General features: G+C 40.5%; 1 protein-coding gene across 1 annotated transcript in view; it reads left to right on the forward strand.

Moving 5' to 3' along the window:
• Thsd7b (thrombospondin type 1 domain containing 7B) overlaps positions 1-27,036 on the forward strand; it is an 839,983-nt gene that overhangs the window by 728,921 nt on the left and 84,026 nt on the right. The window contains exon 16 of the mRNA XM_051147323.1: positions 23,498-23,631. Within this exon, the coding sequence (XP_051003280.1) occupies positions 23,498-23,631 (134 nt within the window). The remainder of the gene's footprint in view (positions 1-23,497; positions 23,632-27,036) is intronic.

Below are 27,036 nucleotides of genomic sequence, written 5' to 3' on the forward strand. Positions count from 1 at the left end.
GCTGCTTGGAAACACAAACTAGTCCAGTGTCTACAAAACTCAATATGGAGGGTTCATAAGTGCAAGAACAAGACATACCATTAACTCAGCCATACCATCCCTGAGCCTTTCCCCAGAACTGCAAACCAATACATCACAGAGATCCTTACATGTCCATATTTTCTGCAACACTAGTCACAAATGACTAAATTATGAAACCAACCTAGGTGCCATCAACAGAAGAATAGACACGGAAGTGTTGTCATCCATAAAGAACAAAGTTATGTCATTTGCGTAAAAACTGGATGCAACTGGAGAGAATTGATTTAAACAAATTAATCTAGTCTCAGAGGGAGAAATATCATCTTTTCTTAATTTGTGGCTTCTAGATTTTATGTAGTCATATAATACCGTGTATGTGTGTGGGACCATATGTAAATGAAAGTACAAATAACAGGCAGGGGAGCAATTTGGTCAACATGCATTCATATACCTGTTGGAGCATCTTAGAATGGTTCAGTTCTCCAGAAAGTCCATCTGGACTCTTCTCCCATAGAAACAGATGTGAGCAAGGTCTGGCCCTCAAACACTGGTTAAGTCAGCTCTCCTTCAGAGTCCCACAAAAGACACTTTCTTTTCTGTGTGTTCATTAGATCTGAACTCACTTGCACCCAGTAACTTCAGTCTTATCCCTCATCGCAAAGCCACGTGTGTATCCGCAAATCCACCCTGGTGCACAGTGTGAGACAGCATAGCAATCTGAATGTTTATTGTCATTGTTCTCACTTTGTGGTTTGCCTGTCTGTTTAATATCTTCCCCTTTTACGGAGGGCTTAGTGACCTGGTCCACTGTCTATCCCAAAGCAGTGAGTGGCAAGAGTTCTATAAATGAGTCCTTTGTAAAGAAAGAAGTTCTCTCTCTCTCTCTCTCTCTCTCTCTCTCTCTCTCTCTCTCTCTCTCTCTCTCTCTCTCTCTCTCTCCAAATTATTCTAACCACTTCACAGGATTATAGGCAAGGAGGCTGAAGCTGTGCTGTTGCTCTATCTAGGGTAAATTCTGTAAGTTGCTTATGAGTAAAGCACTCTGGGAAACAGCCATTTGCTTCTGACAGGGTTGTTTGCCTGCTTGATAGATTGTCTCTCTTATTACATGAAAACACCGTAAAGACTGACTAGACAATTTAGCAGTGACATCCTTAAGTGTTTCTCTCTCCAATATTACTTTCTTTTATCTGAAATCTAAAAGAACAGTAAACACAACAACTATGCCCATTTGTGTGAATGTGCATATCACATATCACACGTGCAAGGACACACACACACACACACACACACACACACACACACACATACATACACCACAGTGGTATGGGAGGAAACATTTTTATGTCCTAACTTTGGTTTTCCCCCATGTTTGAAATACTGATTATTTTCTAATCCTTCCATTTCTCCTCCTGCCTGTGATCTACGTTCACTGCTCCATTGCTTGTGTCTGGGCTGTCAAAAACAACTAATCACCTCTTTCTGTCTCCTGTTCTATTTGCGGAGGGTTTAAGGATTAATGAGAACCAGAGTTCTAAGAGTGGCGCAGCTATTTTTAGCATTGCTGGTGGCTGCCAAGTCATGTATAGCAAGCCCTCTCGTGTTACATGGGAGAGCATTTTACGACCAGCTGGAAGCTGCACTCACAACCACAGCTGAGCTTCCTAGGCAATGCATCTTCTTCCTCATCGGACTCTGGGGAGGCCTCAGAATGCAGGCACCCCAGGAAGGAGGAATTTTGGAGGATTTGGGGCTGTATCTGTGTTGCTCAGCTTTCTTTTGCTTTGCCTGTAAAATGAATGTAATTCCTCACTTCATGCAAAAGATATACTTAAATTATAAGGTTTTATGCACCTCATATTAAAATTATAGAAACACACACATAGGTTTATGTGAGCAGTAAACATATAATTTCCATCTTTGAGGTTCTAAATTAGGACTCATACCAGGGAGCTTTAACATAGAAACCTATAATGTACCATTTCAAGCGATCTCATGGCAAAGTAGTTATGGCCATTAGTTATAATGTCTCATTTACTCATAAAAATATAAAATTTCACAAGAACAAATAGATACATTCAAATTTTATTTTTCCCCCCTAGGACTGTAGTCTGACTTGTCTGTTGAAGTGCTACTTAATTATCTATCCATTCAAAATTTTACTTTTCTCTGTTGTTTTTATAAGGACAGATGTTCACATACTCTTTAGCATGTTATTTAACTTTATGACATCTGGTGCTTTCAGATGTGCGGTGCAGGTATACAGTGGTTCTGTGCATTCTTGTCCATGCACTACGCTGAAATGGTGTGCAGAGATGGTATGCACTTTTCTGATCCTGAGGAACAGGACAGGTTCATATGTCCTCACAAGGCACCTCAACTACCCTTTGCATTAGCTATAAATTATATTTCATTTCACGTAATGAGCAAATCCAATTTAATGAAAATGGATTGTAAGCCCCCTCCCAATTTCTCTGTGTAATGACCCATGCACTATAATATCGCCTCGATGTGTCTTCTCACCATATCTTCTCACTCTGCAGCTATGACTCCTCATAGTCCTTAGCTAAGATGTAGTAGGTTCTTACTTACTAAGAAGTAATTATTTGCTAAATAAGCAATTATCTAATATATCCCAAACACTGTCTCCCAAGGTAGTCAAATTCTAGTGAAGGAAATAGTTTGCCGAGAAATGCACGGGCAGGGGTGTTTGTGTATGTGTATGCATGTATATTGATGTATTTGCAAATAAGAAGGGTACTATGAAAAAAAAGATTTGGGTTGCAGCATAGAACAGTCAGGAAGTAAAGAGAGTGCAGACCATGAAGAAATGTGCTGTGAGGGCCGGAGACAGAGGGAAGGAACTCTCAGGCAGCGAGAATTGTGTGGTCTGAGGGGTTGGACGGTGGAGCAGAGTGCTAAGAGTCTCAGAGATGGGTTTTTCAAATGTTCCCACTCATGACTCATCCCCTACCAACTTTTACATGAGCCTGGGTAGATAAAAGTAGCACAAAATCCAAATATTACTGATAATAAACTGCAAAGATAGTTACCTTGAAACAATTCTTTGGTATATATGCTACCAGTACTAATTTACACACCAATGAGATAGTTGTGGGACTTTTTTTAATATGTGGAGAATTAAATCTTAGCTGAGTATTTGATACTGTAGGATGTAGGTGTCTGCAACTATTTCCACGGTAGATCTGCAGGTTAACTTTATAATCATCAGTGCTGAGAACTGGGTTTCACTAAGAACACAGTACAAAGGGGCAAATGTATGTTTAAGGCTAACTCTGAGATGTTTAGAAATTCCATTCTAATCTCAAGACAAGTCCATTTAGTGATTTCTAATGAAACTCAAATCAGTAACACACATAGCAATTTTTAAAATAAATATTCTAGTAGAATACAACTCAAAGCTATCCTGGTATGTTACATGCTGAGGAATGATGGTAGAAAAATATTAAAAGTCTTCATTTCCGTAATTAAATTGTTGTTTCTATGAGAGCAGAAAACTTTGGATGCACAGTAAGAGCACAGAATTTCCACAATCAAACAATAGTCTCAAATCAAATCTGAACTGAGACAATATTTGCCAGTGTGTGCATACTCTGTGTTCCAAAGTGAACACATGGGCGAGCCACCAGAAACACATCAGAGTGATCACACATTTCACTTCAAATTAATTTTTCTTCAGTGTATATTACAAAACCATCTACTGTTACCTCATTTTTGTAGCCTCCATATTCAATTACATGCCCCCCACCCCATGCAGGATCATAACTCAAGAATTAAGAATCTGGACTCTAGGGCAATAAAGCCAATAGAACAAAAGAAAACAGAGTTGTTTGCTTGGCTTAGAAAGACCAACCATAGCCTTCTGCAGGCTGGAGAGCCAGAGGCACAAGTAGCTACTCGGTTCAAGAAGCTGAAAGCTTCAGGGTATAAAGAGCCAATAATGTAACATCAATGTGAGATTGGAAGCCTGGGGGCTGCCTGCTGTGAGTCCACGGGGAAAGATGAGCAAGTGGGCGTCAGTTCTATGGATGATGGCATAAGATAAGCAACTGACTCTGTCTCTCTCTGTGGAGAGAAACCTTTGTATACCCAAATCCAAACCTGCAATACTGTCTAGTTTGTCTCGGGATTGATGGAAGCACAGAGTAGAGGAAATTTATTGCAAGAAATAGTAGAAGATGAAGTTATGCTTCAAGAGAGAGTAATATTTAAATATATGGAGATATAGTTGGCCCAGTGAGAGATTTAAACAATTTTGACACATCAATTTTCCATTGGAAGCAGTATTTGACAGAGGAAATAGACAGGAGTAGTTTGAATATAGCTAAAGAGAAAGAGAAAGACTATTCAGAGAGGTAAAAGCAACTAGGGAATCTTAAAGAACTCGGTTCAACATCAATAGAGGATTCACTGTGCTCAGGAAGTTTACACTTTAACCAAGAATAAATAAGTGCGATACTGAAACAATCATAAAAGACAGAAAGGAAGAATAATATATATGTAATTTCAAATACAGTTTGGTTTCTCGTGGTGTGGCTGAATTCCTGTGTGTAATATGTTTGTTAGTGATTTTGAAAGATTCTTTGCCATGTACCCTTATAAATATCAAAAGTAAGTTTTGATTACGTGTAGTTGTTACCCAATATAAATTTAACAGATTGAGGAAATTCTTTAGTGGTTTTCAATGAGATAGTATCGATAATGTTTAAGGTACTGATGAATTTCATATTTGCCCAGCACAAACTTTGAACATTGTTGCAATGGAATGAAACCAATAGTCTGGCCACCCCTCAGTTCCATCCTAAGAGCTCTACTCACTCTGAGTTCTCGACACAGGAAATCTCTGGAGACCCACCCAAAGGCAGGAGTGAACCTAGTCATAGCTTCAAGTCTCCATAGTCAACAGTCTAAATTCCAGTCAATGGGCAACCATTTGGTAGCAATGGTCAGTCAGCATGTACTCCTCTGCCGAAACATGGCACTAATGTGCAGTAAAGCAAATGTGTAAACACTGTTCAAGGATCATTGATCGCTTGGCTCTGGGCTAATTATGTCTACATATATTATGAAGCAGACATTCCTGTCAAGGATTTTTTTTTTGAGCTTCTTACCATTAAATATTTTAATGGCTTATACCTGTATAAAAAGCCAATGACATTCTTCTTCTGATGAGCTGATATAATTCATACCTCTACAATTAATTATTTTAGTGAAATTTCCATAATAGTGAGAGCAAAAGTAGCCACCTGTTAAGTTTGTTGTACAGTGATTTCTGCTTATAAGCTACCATTACTTACAAATTGAGATGATGACGGGTAGATTCAAAAATAATTAGAACCTTCAAGACACCAGATATATGGGTATTTAGTTGACCTACCCAACTTAGCTCCCTGAGAAATACTATTCTGTTAATTAAGATTTTAATTTATTATACAAAAAAGCAAACATTGAATTAAAATAAAAATGGATTTTAGATTGGGGTTATAGTTTTTCAGCCATATTAAAGCACTTACAATTCATTTTCTTAAGATTATATTCATGAATTCATGAATTCATTCACCTCTCTACAGATTTTGAAATATAGACTGTATACCAAATATGAATGACTTAAGTATTAAGACTCTAATGCTAGAAATAAGAATACCTCCAACATGGCCTCAGAGAACACACAGTCCAGTTCTAAAGATGACAATAGTTAAAGTATCATTCACATAAATTCAAATTTCAAGCTTCTGTAAAAATAAGGGAGCCTGGAATAAGTGTGACAGGATCTGTATTCTAAGTCAGTCTGGTCAGTGTGATGTGCAAATGTGCAGAAATAACAGTTCTTGTGAATTTTGCTAATTGATGAACTGTGACAACAGCTCTTTTCTTCAGGAGCCTGAGTTCAGCTGCAGAGTTTCATTTCAATTCCTGGGCCCCTGATCTTAAGAATCAGGTTGAGAAAGTCACTCAGGGCTATGTGCTCTCTATCCCCAACACGCATGTTTGGGCTCCACCTAGAGGGCTCTTTCACTTACAGGCTTGAGAAGAACGCATTCAAATTATGAATCAAGTGGAGCCACCAATAATCAATGACCAGGGGAAAGGACTTTTTACTTTTTTTTTCAATTCTGTGTTGTAATAGCAGCTCAACTAATGCGCGTCTATAATTTTCTTTCCCTTTTGTTCGTCACGCACTGCTAACACGGATCCTACAAAGGCTCAGGTTGGTGCTGCTGTCTGTTCTCATCTTTACTGTTGTCATTTAGTGAAAGAAGCTTTGATGGTTTTTCCTTCACAAGCCAGCGTTTTTTCCCCCTTTGTAAATTCTGATCAAAACATTGTTCACACATGGAAGGGGGAAAAAAGGCATCCCGTAGAGAACTCAGTTTTTTTAAACGTTGCTATCAAATGAGTTCCTTTATTGAGCAGAATGGCTGCTTCAGAGAGCCCCCAAATGACTTATATCTGCTTGAATGTGCTGTGCTTGCCTTCCTTGTGCTGAGGAGGAAACACTGCCCTCAGGTTTCACAACCAGCACAGCATACCATCCTCCAAAAGCTTTCTGCTATGGAATCTGCTCCATGCTTTCAAAATGTCTTCAGAATTCTAGATGCACACTCTGGATAGTTCCAAACGGTGTTTAAGAATTCCACACTGCTTCTAGGACCTCCAAATCCCCAGCTACTTCACTCATAAAATTCATGGTCTCTCCGTCTTGTCTCTCTCTCTTGCCCTCTCACTCATTCCATATTTTTTACAACCATTAATCTGCTTTCAAGATTCCATCAATATATCATATAAATCTCAAGTTCTTTACTTTTATAGTTTAAATAAATCCACATGCTATTTCAGTCCAACCCAATTCATGTTTGAAATACTGTTGGTCATATAATGAATAAAAACATCAGTAATGCTTTTAGAGGCTAGAAGCAGTGTAGGCTGGAATCGTGTTTATGATGCCTTAGGGGCTGGGAGCTAAGTGCAGCTAAAGTAAGTTTATCAATCACTGGAGAATACAGATGCCCCTCACATTCAGAGTCTTATAAGGATTAAAAAGGAAAATAAAATGAGTTTATAGTTTGATCTCATGGGCTGGGGTGTTATGGGATGTCCAATTCTAGACCTATGAGTGTCTTCTGCGGATTGGTGGCCACATGCAGAGTTTCAGATCCACAAATTTTATGCGATCTTACTTTCTGGTGTGCTCCAACTAAAATGCTCAATTTGGCCTTTTTGAGTTTATGGTCTATAAAAATCATTGCAGTTCTTGAGATTGTCACCCATTTGATGCTCTGGGCATATAGAACCAACTTGAGCAAAAGATGATTTTGATAAAATTAAAGGTATATTTCCTGCTCTTATGTTTAACTTCCAAAATTGTTGTGAACGTTGATCAAAATGAATACTTCTAATCCTGTTGAAAATTTTTCTCTGTTTACAAATACTGTCCTTTTGCATGTAGAACTGTGTAGTATGCTGCTTGATGCATAGGACGTCATGGATTGTTTTAGTTTCTTGACTCAAAACGTTTCACCATGTTCTTACGGTCATTTCTGAGTAATCAATATTCACTGAATAATCAATTTTACTTCATTTTGCACTTTAAGAGGACACATTTGAAAATAATCCCCAAACTGAGCAACACTTTATGAAAATTTAAAAAAAACTAGTGTTTTGATACAGTTTATAGTGTCCCGTGCAAGATGGACAGTGATCCAGGGAGAATGTGGTCTATGCAAAAGACTTTGCAGGCAATATGACCAGAATTATCCAGCTCCTCCACAGACAGCATATGTGTAAATAAGCAGAGCTTCAGCTCACTAAAACGTGATTGAAAAAAATGGCAATATCAGCAAAATTGTAGACAAAGAGTTAAAATCTTCCCTTGTATTAAAACAAGAAGAACCTGGCGTGAGGAAAAAAAGCAAGAAATGGGGCAAGGGTGTGCTTTCAAATAATATATTGGTAAGGACCTATTCTTGTGGCTATTTAATGAACTCTTAAACAGACAAGTCCACACAGACATGACTTTGATTATACCTTTCTACAAAAATGAATTCTTGGAGGCAATATACACATTTCCACAAAGTAAATGAAATACAAATGAAAGCTAAGATGGGTATGACTTCATCCCTATTTAGATGGCTATACTAAAATAGCCAGATGACCAAAAGCACTGGTAAGGAGGTGAACACACGGTAACCTTCATGCACTACTGGTGAACTGTAATGTGTATGTTGTGTGGTCTTCCAGTTTCTCTAAAAAAGCAAATGCCATCTCCACGCAATATAGGTTTGTAACCTCAAAATTTAATACCATGCATTTATGAAAAAGCTGCCATGGGACTGTTCATAGATGCCTGGCTGTATGAAACAAATTGGAGAAACGAGCCATTTGGGCCCAGTAAGTGAAGAAAGAACATGAACACAACATACTTTACCCATATAATTGGCTATTACTCAATCATAAGAAATAATGTAGACTATGTGCACATTATAAATGATAAACATATCATATGAATGTAGTAATAAAGCAGAGCTCACATGTTCATTTGATTCATTGTATGAAATGTGCAAAACCAGGCAGCTCCATAGGGCAGAGCTTGATTGGTGTTTGCTGATGGAAGAAGAGGGGGTTGAGCGGACATCAGGGAGGGTCTGATGGACTGATGGGTGAATAAGCACGACCAGCTGGCTCAAGTGAAAAAATTATACTCTCCAGGCTGGAAAGGTTGCTCAGTGGTTAAGAGCATTTGTTGATCTTATAGAGGATGAGCTTGGATCCCAGCACTTCCATGGCATCTCACAGCCATCTATAACTGTAGTCCCATGGCGCTGATGTCCTCTTCTGGCCTTCAAGGACTCCAGGCATGCACATGGCACATATGCATACATTCAGACAAAAGACTTATATGCAGAAAATTAAAATCAATTTTAGAAAAAAGAAAAATTACAATCTGCAACTGCCATTATCAGCTATTTATTTTTAATCATGGGTCACTCTGTGAGGTCCATACACTCATTTCTTTGTGTTCTTCATCAATGTTGTTTACCTTGGATGAGCCCAGTATGTCTTCCCTTAGTAGGAAATGATGTGATTTCAATTAAGCCCTTCAGGATAGAAGGAATTTTCTTTACGGGGAGAAACATTCCACACTCGAGAAACGCCAGGAGTTGACATGAGTGTGGGACTGTACATCCGTCTTGTCTCTTTATGAGGAACAGTAAAACTATTTTTGGGTGACTGGGGCACTTTGCTGGCTCAGCTGTTACTTTTTGGGCAGTCTTTGTTCTCAGCAGTTTATCAGAGCTCCGAGGGTGTGAAAGCATAAAACTTTAAGGCATGCATTTAATTTCTCTCCCTTGCTTCGCCCAGGCTTTAAGGGTGCAGTGTTAGCAAGTATTTAAGGTTTATTGGATTGGACTACTTGGGAGTTCAGGTGCATCATGTGATGGTGAACATGAGGCTGATCTGCAGCTTTCGAATCACTTTGCCTTCGTATCATAATAGTACTCAAACCAAATGGTACTTAATACAGTGAACTCTTTTGGTTTCCCAAGCATGTATGCCATTGCTACATGTCTCTGAAAATGCTACCTGTTAATGCCAGGTTATGAGGAGAAAATCTAGGCCCAAGGGATCCCTACATGGGTGGCCTTAAAAATCAATGACAAAACCTGAAACAAGCCCTTTCTCAAGGCTTCCCTTAGACTGGCATGCTCACCATGTCACCACACATCATCCTTCACCCAATGGAATAACTCACTTCACCCTTTTCCGAGAGGAAGCCACCCACAGAGTGGATTGCACTATCAATTTAATAGGACTTCTACAGTGAAGGACAGGAATCCAATATGAACAAACTGCCTGATGTTTCCCATCCCCTAAGCTGCCCTGAAAATGTCACTTCATCAATTAGAAGCGGTGTGTTCCCTGCTAAGGCAGAATATATCTTAACAGGCAACCCTGGCAAACCTTGAACCACAAGCTCTATGCTTACTAGAACTCAGCCCACATGCACTGACGGGAAACTTTGGGGAGTCCTGCTCATACCAGACACTGTGTGCAACAGAAGTGTTGTGTTTAGACACGGGTGCTACTTTCTGAATGCAAATTGTCGCTGCGAACCCCCACCCCTACCCCATGCCAGCAGGGTTTGGCTCTAACTGTGCACCGTGAATGTTGAATGCCCGACCTGGAACAGAATGGAAATGATATGAAATGGGAGTTTTCAGAACCACCCATCTATTTTCTTAATTAACCTAGGGCATTCCTAGCTGGGACAGGAGAGCGGAGTAAGGTTTTTCTGTTGCTGTCAGCAATGCTCAGATCAATCAGAGATGGATAGATGACTTTTAGGTTCACATAAATGTAAGAATTATTCAAGGCTATGGATTCACTTGGGTTTCCAGAACAATCCTGACGTGGAATCAGATTACTAATGCAATCAGACAGGAAATCGGGCCAAATTTGACAGTTCTTACACAGATAGTAAAGTGACAGAAGTTTTAGCTTCTGGTGACAGCATTATCAGAGTGTGTGACCTCAGAGCACTTGCCTGGAGTATTTCCACAGTGCTTTGCTCCGTGTATGTCAGTGCACCCCTCTAGAGCACATATTTGAACCGAGCTGTACCCACTTCTGTCTGCTTTCTTCATTTTTCTTTGTTTTAATATATTTTATTAATTTATTCATATTACATCTCAATTGTTATCCCATCCCTTGTATCCTCCCATTCATCCCTCCTTCCCATTTTCCCCTTACTCCCCTTCCCTATGACTGTGACTGAGGGGCACCTCCTCCCCCTGTATATGCTCATAGGGTATCAAGTCTCTTCTTGGTACCTGCTATCCTTCCTCTGAGTGCCACCAGGTCTCCCCATCCAGGGGATGTGGTCAAATATGGGACACCAGAGTTCATGTGAAAGTCAGACCCCACTCTCCACTCAACTGTGAAGAATGTCTTGTCCATTGACTAGATCCGGGTAGGGGAGAGAAGCATGGGAGAATGGGGAAATAGAAGGATCCAGAGGGTCCTAGAAACCTACAAGAAGAACATTATGATGGACAGATCTGGGCCCAGGGGTCCTGCTCAAACTATGGCACCAGCCAAGGATAATACGTGCAGTAAACTTCAAACCCTTACCCAGATCTAGCCAATGGACAGGACAGTCTTCATTTTTTTCTTAGTGGGCCAAAGTTCGTATTTTTGTTTCCAAAAATGTGACTGACAGCATTTGCAGTTTTCAGTCATTATCTGTCTGTGAATTTTCCATTTTAACTCACCACCAAAGCCAAACGTACAGAAGCTTGCCCTCTTTACATAGTGAATAACTCAGCCATTCGTAATCACATTTGAAAGCCCACGTGACTGGCTCCTAGCACTAATAGTTCCACTTACTGTGCGTTGCTTAAGCAGGATCATCAGCTATTTTTCTTTTGCTCAACCACATGATTTTACTAGGATAAAGGACAAGTAAGATTGGCTTTCGACGACCATTCTCTGCTCAGCAGTATATCCTGCTTTTATTCTGCGATGAAGCAGAGGGCTACTTCTGCCTTTATCTCTCTCCATTTCCGGCTGCCTCACAGGAAGAGTGTTTGGAACAAAACGTTTTTTATTCCAAAAACCTGCAGCTTTCAATTAGGCCTTAATCCATGTGTCGGACTGATGGAATTAGGGTGAAAATCAGAACCAAGATCCCAATTTATTGGCTTGTGAGTGAATGGCGGGGATTCTATTACTCAATCAATCCTGCTGTACTTTCTACAGAGGTTGGGCTATGTGCCCCGTGATTATAAACCATCACTTCTGCCTCTACTTTCCACTTTCATCCTAGACAGATCAAGTTCACGGTGGAAGAACATAGGCTACAGATTCCTATTTTTAAGCGATTCTGTGCTGTGCCTAGCCTTAACCTCTAACTCATTAGGGGTCCCTGCATTCAGAAAGCATCTCATCCCACTCTTCTATAGGAGGGCAGGAAAACCACATGGCTTTTTAGTTTTGTTTTGGGGGGTCTGGGAGATTGGGTGTGCATGTGTGTGTGTGTGTGTGTGTGTGTGTGTGTGTGTGTGTGTGTGTGTGTGTGTGCGTGCGCGCGCACATGTACATATTGGTAACAGGTGTTTTCTATACAAAGATCTTTTTAGGGGTGTTTTATTATTATTTTAATCTTTACATTTTTCCAAACTGGCAAGGTTATAGTAATCGGTCTACCTGCTGGAACTGTGCAACAATCCCTTCTTTTGCCCCCACTATGAGGGTGATAGCCTCATTTGAAACATTGGGCAAGTTTGCAAACTCTTAGAGACTGGGTTTTTTTTTCTTTAAAACTTAGGCTTCTGGGCAGAATAAAAGACATGTGCACGGTTTCTCCTTGCTTCCTGACAGGCTGTGGATGAGCAATGTACAAGAACTCTCGTGCATTTTGCAATAGGGAAGGGTTACTCGCCGGTACAGTGATTAACACACTGTAGAGCTGGGCAGAGGTCCCTAGTGGATGGTGAGGGCGGTGTGAAAAGGTGATTCCTGCTAACTATGAGCTTTCCTGGAATGCAAGATAGACTGAGTTTTGGTCTTGTGGCTGGGAATGTAGCCAGTTGGGAGCAAATGTTCCGAAGGCTGGGTTGTTTTCAGGTCACACCTGGCCTGGGATTTATCCCAGTCAGGTGACACAGAAGAGAATAAGGAGAAAATAGGCAAGGAAGTGTTCTTCTTGGCAGGTACCCTGCGGCTTCTGCTGCTCCTCTCCTGAGGGATGGGTACTTTCTCAAATCGGAGCACTTGGTCGGCGAGCACACGTTTCCTTTCTCTCACTCTGTGGTTTATAACACAAGCACTTGAACACTCCCCTCCCCTTGCAGCATCTTCTTCCTCCTCAAATGTTAGAAGCTCCCTGGACCAGCACTGAAGACAGTGGCTAGGGTAATCGCATGCTCATTAGCCCATGGCCATGACCTCACGCTGAGACCACACCAGGTTCCTTCCTTCGTCCTACCTCAGCTGTCCTGCTCACTCCCATTTCCTTCCCATTCAAGATGGCTTCCTATTCTTCCCCACCGTCACTTGACGTACCCTGGTATGACTATCAGAAAGAAGTCTTATAAAACCCTACTTCATCGCTTTCCCCTTTTCTTACCCTATTACCCCGAGTCCCCAGACTTCATCCTTCATGAATCACAGCATCTCTGCACCATTCATGAGAACTACACTTAAATTTGTTTGTTCTCTTGATTGATTAACAACCTGCTTGTCCACATCAGTTCAATTTAGATTAAAACTAAGAAGGGCTATTAATCCCTGTGTATTTGCATTTGATAGTCTAAGCACACATTTACAGGACTTCCTGCCATGGCAATGGGTACCTCGAGCTATATTGCTTCCTAATTCAAAGACTCTTTATGACACAAATGATTTTATTTTCCTGAGTGTTCTCCAAAGGCTTCTTGCACACATTGATGGTAGCTGGGGATATGTAACTTAGAGAACAGGGAAAGTGTGAAGCTCTGAGCCACTGGGAGTAAGTTGTGAAGTCCGCTCTCCCCATAGAAGCCCATGAAGAAAGCCCCTCTCTACCCCACCCTGCCAGAGTTTGCATTTCCAATAGAATAAAACGCTGTAAGCTTAATGTCGGGCACTTTCTCCTTTTGTTTTATTTTTAATTTCTATTTAATTAATTTATTCAGATTATAACTCAATTGTTATCCCATCACTTGTATCCTCCCATTCCTCCCTCGCTCCCACTTTCACCCTATTCCCCTCCCCTAGGTCTATGACAGAGGGGGACCTCCTCCTCCACTTTATGGTCATAGACTATCAAGTCTCACTTTGGCATCTCCCCTTCTTGATAAACACCAAATACCTCCAAATATCTTCTGATGAACTTACCATTAAAACATTGTTCCTGAGAAAATAGATCTGTTAAGCAGTGGGCAGTTCAGCCCCACCTCATTCTTTTGAGTTGGAGGGGAGGTCAATAGCCTGTGTCATCTGCAAAGGCAGTCACGTCTTAGTTTATCTCTTTTTAATTTTTTAAACTTGTATGAGTATATTTATTGTGTACATGAGAATGCAGGTGCCCACCGAGGCAAGAAGTGGGTGTTGGAGCTGGAGCTTCAAGCAGTTGTGAACGGGGAACCAACTCTGGCCCTCTGTAAGAGCAGTGTGGCACTTAACCACTGAGCCCTCTCTCCAGCTCCCAGTCTCTTTTCTATTACCCAGAGAAAACTGCTTTCTTGGTGGATTTCTGTCTGTGATATCTTAGGACACAGATTTGCTATCTATATGTCTTTATGTCTTTATGTCTGCCTGTCTGCCTGTGTATCTATTTCTACCTACCAATCTATCACATATCTGTCATCTCTGTCCATCATCTATCAATAGTCTAATTATCATCTACCTTTCATCCACCATCCATCATTTCTATCCATCACCTTTTTACCATCTCCTATCATCTACTCATCATCCATCTATTTTTACACTAGATTGCACACAATATATCATGTACCCTGAACTTCTCTGAGATAAACATCCTCTTTCCAATTTTTAAACAATTTTATTGTAATTAGGGAACTAAATATGAAGCCTACCACTTTAAAGATGTCCACATATACCACAGACTTGTCATCTACAGGCATGGCGCCATATGGAAGATCTCGATAACTCAGCTTGTGTAACTAATTTTACACCACTTGATTAGCAATGTTCCATCTTCCAGGCCCCATCCTTTCCTACCCACTGCCCTGTTCTTCACTCGCATCTACTTGATTGGTTTAGACACCTGGCACAAGTGGAATCACACAATACCTGTCCTTCTTTGACTGAGTCATTTCATGCTCTTTCTGTTTGTGATCTCTTTTCTGTTCCTTTTCTGAAGTGCTAGCAATGTGCCTCATCCAGTATTTTCTGGAAATATCAAGCATAGCTGTCATGGTGTGGCTGCTGTTCATTTGACTTTGACAGATAACTGCAATCTGTTCTGTGAATAGTGGAATGGCCACTGTGTCTGGGATCCCTGCATTCCATGAACAATCTCCACACTCTCTCACAATTTCATACTACACAGAACATGTCAGTAAGAAGCCTCTCCCAAAAGTACTGACACAGGCAAAGCATTCAGTTCTGAGAAAGAGATTCCTCCTCGTGTTGTATTCTGTATTCCTTGTGATTATCTGTCAAGGGCTGTCAGGCCCCGTTAGGCTTTTTAGTTCAACTTTCCCACATTGCCAAGGTTGGTATGCTTTCTCTGCTCTGTAAGCTGCACCAGACATGGCAAGTGTGCATGCATGCATGTTACTGCTGTTCTTGTACAATATCATACAGTTTATAGGGCTGAAAAAAAATAATTTATGTTGCTGACTGACTGTTCTTTATGGTGCATTTCACTTTAAGACCATGACTTGTTTTCACATTCACTTAAATAAGACACAGTAACAATCATAAATCACCTATAAGTGAAGACATAGGGTCATTGGTGGGGTACCTTCAGCCTTGGCAATGGGAACCAAGCTCACACATGAAAATAATTTGTGTTTATACACATAAGCTGAAGCTAATTTTTGTAGGATTTTGGTATACCTGTGTTTTCATTGCAGCCCATCTCAGGAGATAAGATGTGAAATGTTTGACCTATGATATCACATGGGGCTCAAAAACTCACAGATTTGGGGATATTTCATATTCTGGATATTGTGTTAGAGATACTCAAAGTATATAGAGATTTTTAATTAAATTATGTCCAATTATTTGTCATCTTGAATAATCTAAACTATGTCAGCACAGGTGACTCTGGGCCTTTAGATGAGAGCCTTGCAGACCCTCTCTATTAGCCACATTCTGTAGTGATGGCCTGATGCTGTGTGACGTCTCTGAAGAAGGCAAGAGGGCATAAAAGAAATGGATACAGATTCATTCAGTTTAATGTCCTTTAGTCTCATTTCTGTCACTACAGGGAAGGAAGTAGATCTCTGTGAATCACTCATGCTGTGGTCAGATTTTCATTTCTGTAATAAATACTCAGGGTAGAAATGTACTTTTAACCACCAATCTTTGTGACTGGAAGCCCAAGTGGCAACACCTTGTTCTTGAAAGGCTGAATCACCCATGGATTGAATACACATCTTTCTGCACATGTGTGTCCTCCCCTGGTCCCCATGAAGCCACCATACCTTCAGTAATGACAGTTCCTGACAAATGATACCTAATCTACTAATCTATTCACTTTTTAGAAGCCTCGCTCAAAACAAAAACAAAAACAAAAAACAAACAAACAAACCAAACAACAACAACAACAAAAAAAAAAAATAGTCACACTGGATTTCTACTCTCAATCTCATGGTATAAGACCTTGGGTCCTGGATCCCTGCGTGACCTCAGAGTAAGTAGGACAACTACATTCAAGTCAAAGCCACACAGACAGTTGTCCCTTCATAAAGGTGTTGGCCTTGAGTGCTCAGTGTTTAAAGGGTGACTACTGTGGCCAGGTGGTACAAGCCTTTAATCTTAATGCTTCATATGGGATGCAAACAGACCTCTGTGAGTTCTAAGGGCTATATAACAAAACCCCATTTCAAAAAAATTATCATTGATTTAGGCCAAAAAGAAGACTGTACATCTGTGGGAAGGAAAGGAGAGGGGAAAGGAGAATGGCATTGAGAGCTTCTGGGGCGTGGATGAGCCTTCATTATTACTTTCAGGGGAAAAGCTATTCCATGCAGAATGCCTTTTACTAAAATCTAAGCAGCATTGCAAATTTAGAGTCTAGCCTTCTTAAAAGTCAGTTTCTTTCTTATGTGAAGAGGAGGCAGTTCCCTGTCTCCTTGAGTTCCACAAGGAGATGTCATCTTTATATATCGCTAAAAGCAACTAAAGCTTAGAGAAAGAAAGGACTGAGCTGGAGTGTGGCTGCGGCTACCTGAGAGTTGCACTCTGGGCATGCCTGTTGCCCATGGGCATTGTCCGTTCAGCTTGTTCCATGAGGACCTTCAGCTTAGCCAGACCTTAGCCACGGTTTGGAAAGCTCCTAATGAGAGATAAGCTAATTCAAATGCAGCAGGGCTCTCAAGCTAAATTACAATTTCATTAATCACAACAGTGCCACATCTTTTGACAAAAGATGATACTGATGTGGCTCGGGTAACATTGTCCATTGAAACTGTAGATAAGTTTGGCGTGTGGATCCCTCCTCAGACTCTGCAAACCATGGGAAGACAGAATATAGCCAGCAACTACTTTTCTTTACTGTTTAACATCACATTTCTCAATAATGTGTTCATCAGGAGATTTTTGTAAACAGTGCTCATTTAGCATTGTGAGGATCATTTTTAATATCAAAATTGGAAATATATAATGCATAAGTAAAGCCAGTGGTGACTACTAACCAGCCCGGAGTGATGACAGTCTGAGGAGGCCCCTGCAGTAGCCACACAAATGTAACTTGTAAACGTGCCTAGGAAGTAGAGGGGACTTGGCAGCACGTGAACTAAACTGACAATTGCCAACACTTCTGAGTACTGTTCACTTGACCTAGAAAGAATCTACAGAGCCCTGCAAGAAACCCCAGCACAAAATCACAAACAGGATGATTTGCCTGTAGATACCAATTTGAACACATTTATGGATTTTTCTCTTCCATCCACCTTTTTTAATTAAAATAATTTCAACCATTCTAAAGACATATGTCTGCTCTTGCTTCAATTTCAGAAGCTGTTTCTTTAAAAAAGATAGTCTGCCTTTTTGAAATTGTCAAAGGAGCCTCCATACCCACAGATTAGGAATAAATTACTTGTGCAATTTTTCTATATGAAAAACCAGACATTATCTGATAGACTTCAAACACTTATTTTATGGTTTTCCTTTTGTAGGAATTTTAAACTGTAACTATCCCTCAATATCCTCAAAGGGCTGATCCCAGGACTGTCTGTAGAAACTTAAGTCTGTACACTTTCAAGTACATTATGCAAATAGCATAGTATTAGCATACTGGCTATGCATTTTCTCAGGTATATTTTAAGTTGACTCAATATTACTTATCATAAGTAATACAATATAAAGGATGTAGAAATAGTTGTTTCCATTACTTAGGAAGGTAATGATAATGGAAAAAAATCTTACAGCTGCAATGTTTCCTTTTGAGTGCTCGTGGTATGTGATTGGTTGGCCTGAAAATACGGAGAGCTGACTACCAACGTTATCTGTACCCCTGAAGAAGCAGGCAGTATTCTTAAACTTTCAGGGTGAAATGTCCCCCATAGACTCACAGTTTAAACACTTGACCCCTCATTGGTGGCACTGTTTGCGGAGGCTTTAGAGAAGCAGCAGCTCCCAACCTTTCTAATATTAGCTGTGACCCCTTAATTCCACGTGCTGTGGTGCCCCCCAACCATAAGATTATTGTTGTTGCTACTTCACAACTGTAATTTTACTACTGCTATGAATCATAATGTAAGTATCTTAGGCAACCCTTATGAAAGGGTTATTTGACACCCCCCCCCCAAAAAAAGGGCCAGTATCTACAAGCTGAGAACCACTGCTGTAGAACCTTTAGTGTGTAGAGACTCTCTGGAGGAGGGTGAGCCTGAGGTTTTGTAGCCCTTCTGTGGCTCTGCTCTGCTCTGCTCTGCTACTTTCTGCCTGATAGCAGGATACAACCCATTCTGTCTCATGCTGCTGAAGCCTCAAGTCATGTCTTCCCCGGCAGGAGTGACTATAAAATCAAACCATGAGCAGACTAAAATTTTCTTCTCTTACATAGCTGGCCACCAGATATTTGGTTACAGCAACAAGAATATCATTAGCAGAAACATATTTATAGAAAGATGCTCATAATATGTATTGTATTTGTACATGTGTATACATACATATACATATACAAGGAAAGATCTGATAGAGAAAAGTCAAGGTATTAAAAGAGCTTGTTTCAAAATGGCAAAAAAAAAAAAAAAAAAAAAAAAAAAGAATATCATTAGTACAAGCCGTCCTTTGGTGACTGGTAATTAGCTGCAGCAAGCTGAGCAGACCTATGGGAGCAGACGTCTCCAGAGTGGAATTCTCAGACAACCACACCCACGCTCCAGGCTTTTAGCTACGTATAAGGATCATACAAGCCTTGCCAAACTCAAGTGATTCTGAGGATGAAGATTTGAGTCAGAATATCTTACACACAGGATTATTGTGGCACCGTTGTTGGTCGTGATGGCACAATTGTTCAGAATGTGAGCACAGCTGCTTTCTGTCGGATCTTTACCACCACATGCATTACACGGTGCATGACCACATACAAACCAAACTAGTGAAGCTGGAAACAAAAGCTCTTGGAGTAATCTGAAACTTCAGCCAGGATAGAGACAAGTGAAAGTTATTGACTAAGCTCTAAAAGGATCATATTGGTAAACTGAGAAAGGGAACCCATCTGGAGAGAAAAGGGGAGTCATGGAGGAGAGAGAGAGAGAGAGAGAGAGAGAGAGAGAGAGAGAGAGAGAGAGAGAGAGAGAGAGAGAGAGAGAGAGAGAGAGAGAGAGAGAGAGAGAGAGAGAGAATTATGATCTGGGAGTCCTGGCTTCATCAGAGGTAAATTCATGCCTCTTATGTGAAATGTTCAGAGCACTTAGGGCAGAAGGATGCACACTGTACGAAGGATGTCATCTTATCTCATTGCAGTAGGGTAGAGCCTGGCTCCAACTTGATCCAAAATGGGCCTTTGGACAGATTTTTAAATTCTGCCAAATTTCCAGTGTTGAGACACAAAGCCTTGGAGTGGAAGTATTCTACCTAGGCCGTGAGTGGCAGCTTCCCTACAAGGTTTATTGCAACAGCAAATGAGAGGCTGTGAGGCCCCCCCTTTCTCCCCATCCCCACCCATCTTTCCTCTCTCACTTCCTCTGCATTTATTAATCATTTTTGCCACATGATAATTTAGTTTAAGGGCATTGAACTCTAAGGTGGTGACACACAATAAAGACAACCTCTGATCCCCACTGAGATCTTGCTTTCAAGCTTATGCCAAGCAAGTCCAGCTAGCTGGAAAGGGGTCTCTGAAAGCACTGCTTAATTAAACTGATCTGCTGCAGCAGTGCAGGTTTATTTCATGAATATTAAAAGACCGACTCAGTGAATGAGTTTATGATATGAATCTGGGGCTGGCAAAATTATAAAAACTGAGGTCCCCAGCGAAGAAGTAATAAATAGGACTCATTTCTAGGAGAGTGAACTGCTGCCTCTCTCAGAGGATTTAGAGTTTTCGGCTATGTAGTTAGCATCTATGGCCCTATTAAAAGCTGTTATTTTCCCCTAATTTGTGCCATTTAGAACTGATTTTCATTTAACTTTCCCATGGCTCATTTCTCCACTGCAGAACATTTTCATATGATTCCCTGATAAAGTCCACGCAATAGCACATTTCATTATAAAGCTATAATAATAAAACCAGCAAACAGCAATACACAGTAGCCAGAATGAAGAGACGGCAGAGAGAAATCAGAACCTATAGCATTAATCTTCTTCTTGCCTACTGTGGATGTTTTGTTTGTGCTCAGGAGGCAGAGGCATGAGTTTGAGGCCAGCCTGGTCTACAAAGCAAGTTGAGAACAGCCAAGGTTACACAGAGAACCCCTGTCTCAAAAATAAATAAACAAACCAACAAAAAAGAGAATCCTCCTTCACTCCATATTTTATGAAATAAGACCTCCCAAAATGTATGCTTTCCCTGCCTCCTACCAAAGATTGCTAAGAAATAAATTCTCTTTTCTCTTCTCTTCTCTTTTCTTCTCTTCTCTTCTCTTCTCTCCTCTTCTCTTCTCTTCTCTTCTCTTCTCTTCTCTTCTCTTCTCTTCTCTTCTCTCCAGGAAATACATGCACAGGTCTGGCTTTATTTAGGATCAAAAGCAAATACATGTCTGTAGAGTATAAATTGTGGGGGGCAGGGGTTAGTATATTTTGTCAGCATTATTTAAGGTACAAATTATACAGATTGTTAATACACCCAAAGTGAAAAAATATCAAGATACTGAGAGAACAAAAGACAACCACAGATAAGGTAGAGGTGAGAACATTCTTGTGGGTCTGCTCCCCAGTAATGCACATGGCAGCACGAGCCACCATGCTGGGCTGGTGTATATGGACCTTGAGAGGGTTGTCTATGGAGACTAAGGTGTTAAATTTTCTGGGCTTTGGGGGGAGGGCAGACGTTCGTCAGCTAGAACTAACAGCATGGACAGGTTTAAAAATAGAGACTATGGTCTAGGAATGTAGCTCACTAGTATAGTCCTGCTCAGCCTAAGCAAGGCTGTGGGTTTAATTTCCAGTGCTAAAAATAAACAAAAGTGGAATATACATATGGAAAAGTGAAAATGACACGTAACTCCACGTGGCTGGCTTTGAAGAGGTTCTGGGTTTTTACACTCTCAGACAAGACGATGGCACATCATCTTCCTACACAGGCCCTCTCTGAGCCTTGCAGTAGTTTGTCATTGTGGCTTGCTTCTCAGATCACTGGAAAGTAAGGGATAAAAGACAGAGAGCCAGTGATGACGAGACAGGTCCATGCAGCTAAGCACTTTTTCATTTCCCATCTAATCTTGGAGCTTTACATGGCAGGGAGTGTGGTGTAGACATGTAAGCTTTTCACAGTATTGCCAGCTTAAGAAAACTGGGTGCATTCCCCCAAAGGATTTTCCACCTATTCTGTCCAGCTTGTTCCTGAAGTACAGAAAAATAGCTTTTTAAATGAATTTTGATCTATTTCTTAGTTGCTTGAAGAAGTTTGATATGGATGGCATATGAAAGTGTTTATGAAAATACATATTGATGTGTATTAAAGAATTAGATAGATAACATGTAAATTCAGTGAGAGCCATGGATTTATGGTTGTTAGCTGAGTGCCTATCTGATAGAATTCTTGCCTTTCCATTTGGGGAGATTCTTCTCTTCCCTCTACTGTCCTCTGGGAATGGCAGCAGATGTTTCTCAGCTGTAAGTGGCTTCCCCCTTATTCTACCATAGCAAGGGTTCCAACCATGCCACCCCATTCTTGTCAGCACCCACAGCATGAAGGTGTTGTATTTTATTACCTGACTCTTCTCTTTCCACACATCCATCTCCCCTCTGTCTTCCTTCCTCCATTGATTTTGCCCATACACTTCCTTCACCTTGGGTTCACTCTTGTCCTGGTGTGCTCTATGTGCCAGGACTAAATAGAACCCCATGGTTAAAATTGTCCCTGACATTGTGATTTCTAAGAACCGGTATCTCCAGTCACTGGCTCACATGTGACTTCCATGAGCATGCCAGCAGAGCTCCAATCCTGCTCTGATTGTCCCATTGCTCGGTGCTTTTCCTTGCATGTGATGGGAACTTATAGGTGGTGCCTCTGTTCAGATAGCTCTGCTTAGTCTCCTTCCTCAGTTTTATGGAATTAGAAAGGAAGTTGTGGAAAGAGACTGATATTTAATGCTTGTTTAAAAGGAAAAAGCTTAATTACATCTTTGATAAGAGACCGGGTCCCTCCTCTTCACTCTGTCAGAACTGGAATCATCTCTATAAGCCAGAGGGCTTTATTTTCCTGATGCCTCTTACACTACACAGGTCCCGTGTCTGTGATGACCAGCAATGGATGCTCAAGGCCAACTCAAATAAACCTGGGTTACCTGTGATGTACATTGGCACATTCAGGAAAGCCTTACCATAAGCAAATGCATAGGAAAAAGCAGGAGAGCTCAATGTCCTCACTGCTTTATTTTTTAATCATAAAATTATAAATGTTCCTAGTAAGCATGTCAAATGAATAACTTTTTGGTAGATGTTTATCTTGTATTGTGTGTGTGTATGCTTATGTATGGGCACATATTCATTTTAGCTATGCTGTAAAACCATCCTACAAATAACTACATTTCTTTGAAGCCACATGCTAAGGAAGCTGAGTGATTGCCTCTTAGAATTGATCACTTGGAGGCACAAATAGAAAGAATGAAAGAAAGAAAGAAAGAAAGAAAGAAAGAAAGAGAGAGAGAGAGATTTCCTGTATAAATAATTCTATACTTTTCTTATGCATTCTAAAAACCCGTCATATTTAAGAGTAAATTTGCCTTGCATGTTTTTGTTTCAATTGACATGTTTAAGTACATCTGGGGATACAGTATACCATCTAATTGAGAACTGGCACCTAATACAGATGAGCCAGCGTTTTGAGGAAATGAAATGATAATGGGATTCGTGCTTCTGGCGGGGGCATGGCTGTCCTTTGTCCTTGTCTGTAAAGGCACACTATCTGACTTCAGCTGATTTCCCTTTATGCATCTTCGGGCAGCTCACTAAATTCAGAAAAGTCAAATACATCTTCCTTTGGGGGGATGTAATTTGGCTAATGGCAACAGTGCCATTTCTCAGGTTCTGTTCGGCAGGCATTACTAAAGGATTGTCAATGACTTGGATCATTCTATATAATATTATTTTCTTTCTTTCCTGTTCTTGACAGGTTCATGAGGCAGTCCCATGCTACAGTGAGTGTGATCAATATTCCTGGGTTGTAGAACACTGGTCCCCGTGCAAAATCAACAACGAGCTGAGACCTCCACGTTGTGGAAGAGGAACACAATCCAGGAGAATCAGGTGTGTGCCCCTGAGGTGGTGGAGCGTGTGTGCTCTTTATAGAAAACGCTGTCCAGACACATGATGATATTTAGCTCTAGATCAATGAGATCTATGAATAGTAGTTATACTTAAAAAAAAATAATAGTTATACTTCTTAACATAATAAACATATCTAAAAAGTAATAATAGATGCTGGGTTGGTCACTCTGAGGAAGCTTGTCAAAGGATTTTGTCCTATACGTTAAGCCCTGGAACCAAATAACATCTTATATTAGACTTTGCCAAGTTGGCACATTTGGAAATAACTTGTAACCAAAGAATTGCCTTCCCAACATGGCATAATAGTAATACATGTTGTCATTTGGACAAGCAAAAACCAAAATTCTGATGCACAGTTAGCAGTGCGTAAAATAAGAACAAAGATTAGTGTCGTCAATTACCCACCTGAATAGCATAGGGCATTAATTATTCAGATGTTAAAAAAAAAAAAAAAAAAAAAACTCCACTAGAAAAGGATAGACAGTGCCTGATTCAGATAGCTGTCTGTTGAGGTAACTCTTAGCTGGGAGCCTAGGTATGTCCAAGGTATATCCTATTTACTTGTGTTGATTGTGATCCTTAAGAAGCTTAATCATTCAGTAAATCACCCCATAATGGCCACCTTAGCAGTTCCAAAGCCTCAAAGTCTCAGAAAGGCATGGCAAAAACATCAGCTCATGGAAGAATTATAAAGACGGTTTTCAGTAGCCCAAACAAGAAACTAGCAGTGAACTTAACCCCCTTTCTTTGTGTCCACTGCTGTTTTGTTCCACGGGCTCTTTGGCTCAAAAGCAGAAGAAACAGACATTTGAGGCCCTAATGGGCTGTATGAGGCCCTCTCTATAATGCAAAATGAGGTGTGGAGGGGAGAGAATGACACAGATATACGCAGAGGAAAGACCACAGGCACAAGGGAAAAAAGCTATCTGCCCGCAACTTGTTCTCATATCTCTAGGTGTTAGAAAGGGGAGAAAACACATCCATATGGCCTGTGCTACTTTCTCACAATGGTTTTCTCTTTGGTATGGTGACCCTAGCTGACCAACACACATCCACTGTAATGTCACATTCAAATACATGAAGCAAATCTTCCCAGCACCTTGTACTGCAAATTATTATTGATCTTAATGTGAGATAGCTACAACAAATGATACATTATCTGTTCGGCTTCTTACAACCTCAGGGCTAGAATACCAATTCACGGTTCATTCATGACTGTGATAATTCTTAGTTCAAGCCATAGTTACAATTATTTGCTTCCTGTGTCCCAGACATTGTTTGAGGTCTAGGAAATAAAATAGTGAACAAGCAATATCTGTTTCCTCAATGAAAAGTAAAACTGACAAAATTTAAATACATAAATTAATTTATAATGAGATGGCTTCACTTTGAAATGCGAAGAATAAAACTGAAGTGGGTTTGGAGTTGTAGGAGGTCCTGTTTCAGAGAGGTTGGTCAACAAGGTAAAATTTGGTCAGGAACCTGAATAAAATAAGTGACCTGCCTGGATGTGAAGGAGCAATGTGTGACAGATACTTCCTGGCTTGATAGGAGAATAGGCAGATATCCCACATTGCTGGTGTTGGTGTGAAAATCATGTTGTGTTCTGAAAGAAGGCAAAGGCAGGATATTATTTTAACTTCAGCATGAAGACATAAAGCTGTAGAGGGTTTGGGGTAGAGATGAGGTACCGCTTATACTTGTTCAAAAGATCCTAGCCTGGGTGGTAAAGAAAAGATTCTAAAGGGTACAGAGTTTGGGGACAAATATGTAACTTTGAGGCCATTGCTGAATTCCAGGTGAGAGCGGCTGTCAGTTGAATTTGGTTTAATAAAATGAAGATGGTAAGAATGGCAAGTTTAGAATAAGTTCCAAAGCTGCAGAACATAGAATATGATGATTAAATGACCATAGAATGGGAAAGAAAGAAAAGTGGAGATGACTGTTAACTGGCTGATCAACAAGAGTAATGGTGATGCCATTTGTTGAGTTGGGAAATGTGAGAATCAGGCTTGACAGGAAAACAAGTTAGCTTTCAAACACGCTAAATTTGAGATATGATATTGGCTTTCCAACTGAGCTATTATAGGTTTATGTTCAGAGGAGAGATTAAGGTTATAAATTTCACTGCCATTAGCTTATAAATTCGGTATATGTTGATAATGTTTTGAGCCCTTGGAAACTCCAACATTTATAAGCTAGAAAGATTCAAAGACAATATTTCTAAAAATGAGGCTGAGAAATATCCAGAGGAACAAGAAGAAAACAAAGGGAATAAGAACTCAAGCAGAGTTGGTTTTGTTTTGTTTTGTTTTCAAAAAAGAAAAGTGCAAGAATCAATTGTCTCAACTGCCACTGGGTTCCCCAAGATAAGCGCTGACCATAGACCTTGGCAGTGGGGAGTCTCTGAATGATTCGATGTGAGGGCTCTCTGCAGTGACAATGGAAGCACGACTAGAGCGGTTCAAGATGTAATAGTGGAGGGGAGAAAAGGCAGGAAGTGTTGACAGCAAACAAAGAAATTGCCTAAAAGCCGTTTTGCAGCGTTTGAGTGAAGTGAGTGATTGTTGAAGGGAAGTTGGGCAAGAAAGTTGATGACATGGACATATATAGTGGATTACTGCACTTCACTGGGGAACACCTTCAATTTCAGTCTTTTTAAGTCTTTACGTGTGGACTGCTCAGAATCCCCCAAAATGCTTCTTCTTCAATCATGAATCAAATAGATAATTCTAATAGCCAGTATTCTTGGTGTGCACTGAAAGACTTCTAGTGTGGCAAAGAGAATGGCAGCCCCCAATGATGTTTGCATTCCAATTCCTAGATTCTGGTGTGTGTTTTATAAAAAAAAAAAAAAAAAAAAGAGTTGCAGGCATGGCTAAGGTAAAGACCTTGCAGCGAGACAACAATTCTGGGCTGTCTGGGTGGGCACGGTTTGTTCACAAGAGGCTTTAAAATAGTAGAAGAGCAAGAAAGAGGAAGGTGTGACAGCAGATGGAAGATATGAAAAGAATGAGGACCCTGTCTTGGAGATGGAGGAAAGTGCCACACAAGGAATGAGAGTGGTTGCATTTTGTCAACCCTTGCATCTACACTCAGGCTCCAGGAAACCTGTGTTGAGTATCTGTGCTGCACAGGTGTAAGAAAATAACCTCCCACTGATTAAGCTACTAAGTTATTGATGATGTCATTTTCAGTCGATATTACTGGAATTCCTGTTGACATATAAAGTCCTTTAGTGTGACGATTATTCTCTAATCCACGGCCATTGGAGACCTTCTCCAGATAGTAAGCCTTGAGTTGCTTGCAGAGAGAAGAGGGACAAATCCCCACATGGTGTGCACTGCAGGAGGGCTTCTGAGGGTCTAGATACCTCTTACACAC

Source organism: Acomys russatus, chromosome 6 (genome assembly GCF_903995435.1).
Source record: "Acomys russatus chromosome 6, mAcoRus1.1, whole genome shotgun sequence".
Taxonomy (NCBI): Eukaryota; Metazoa; Chordata; class Mammalia; order Rodentia; family Muridae; genus Acomys; species Acomys russatus.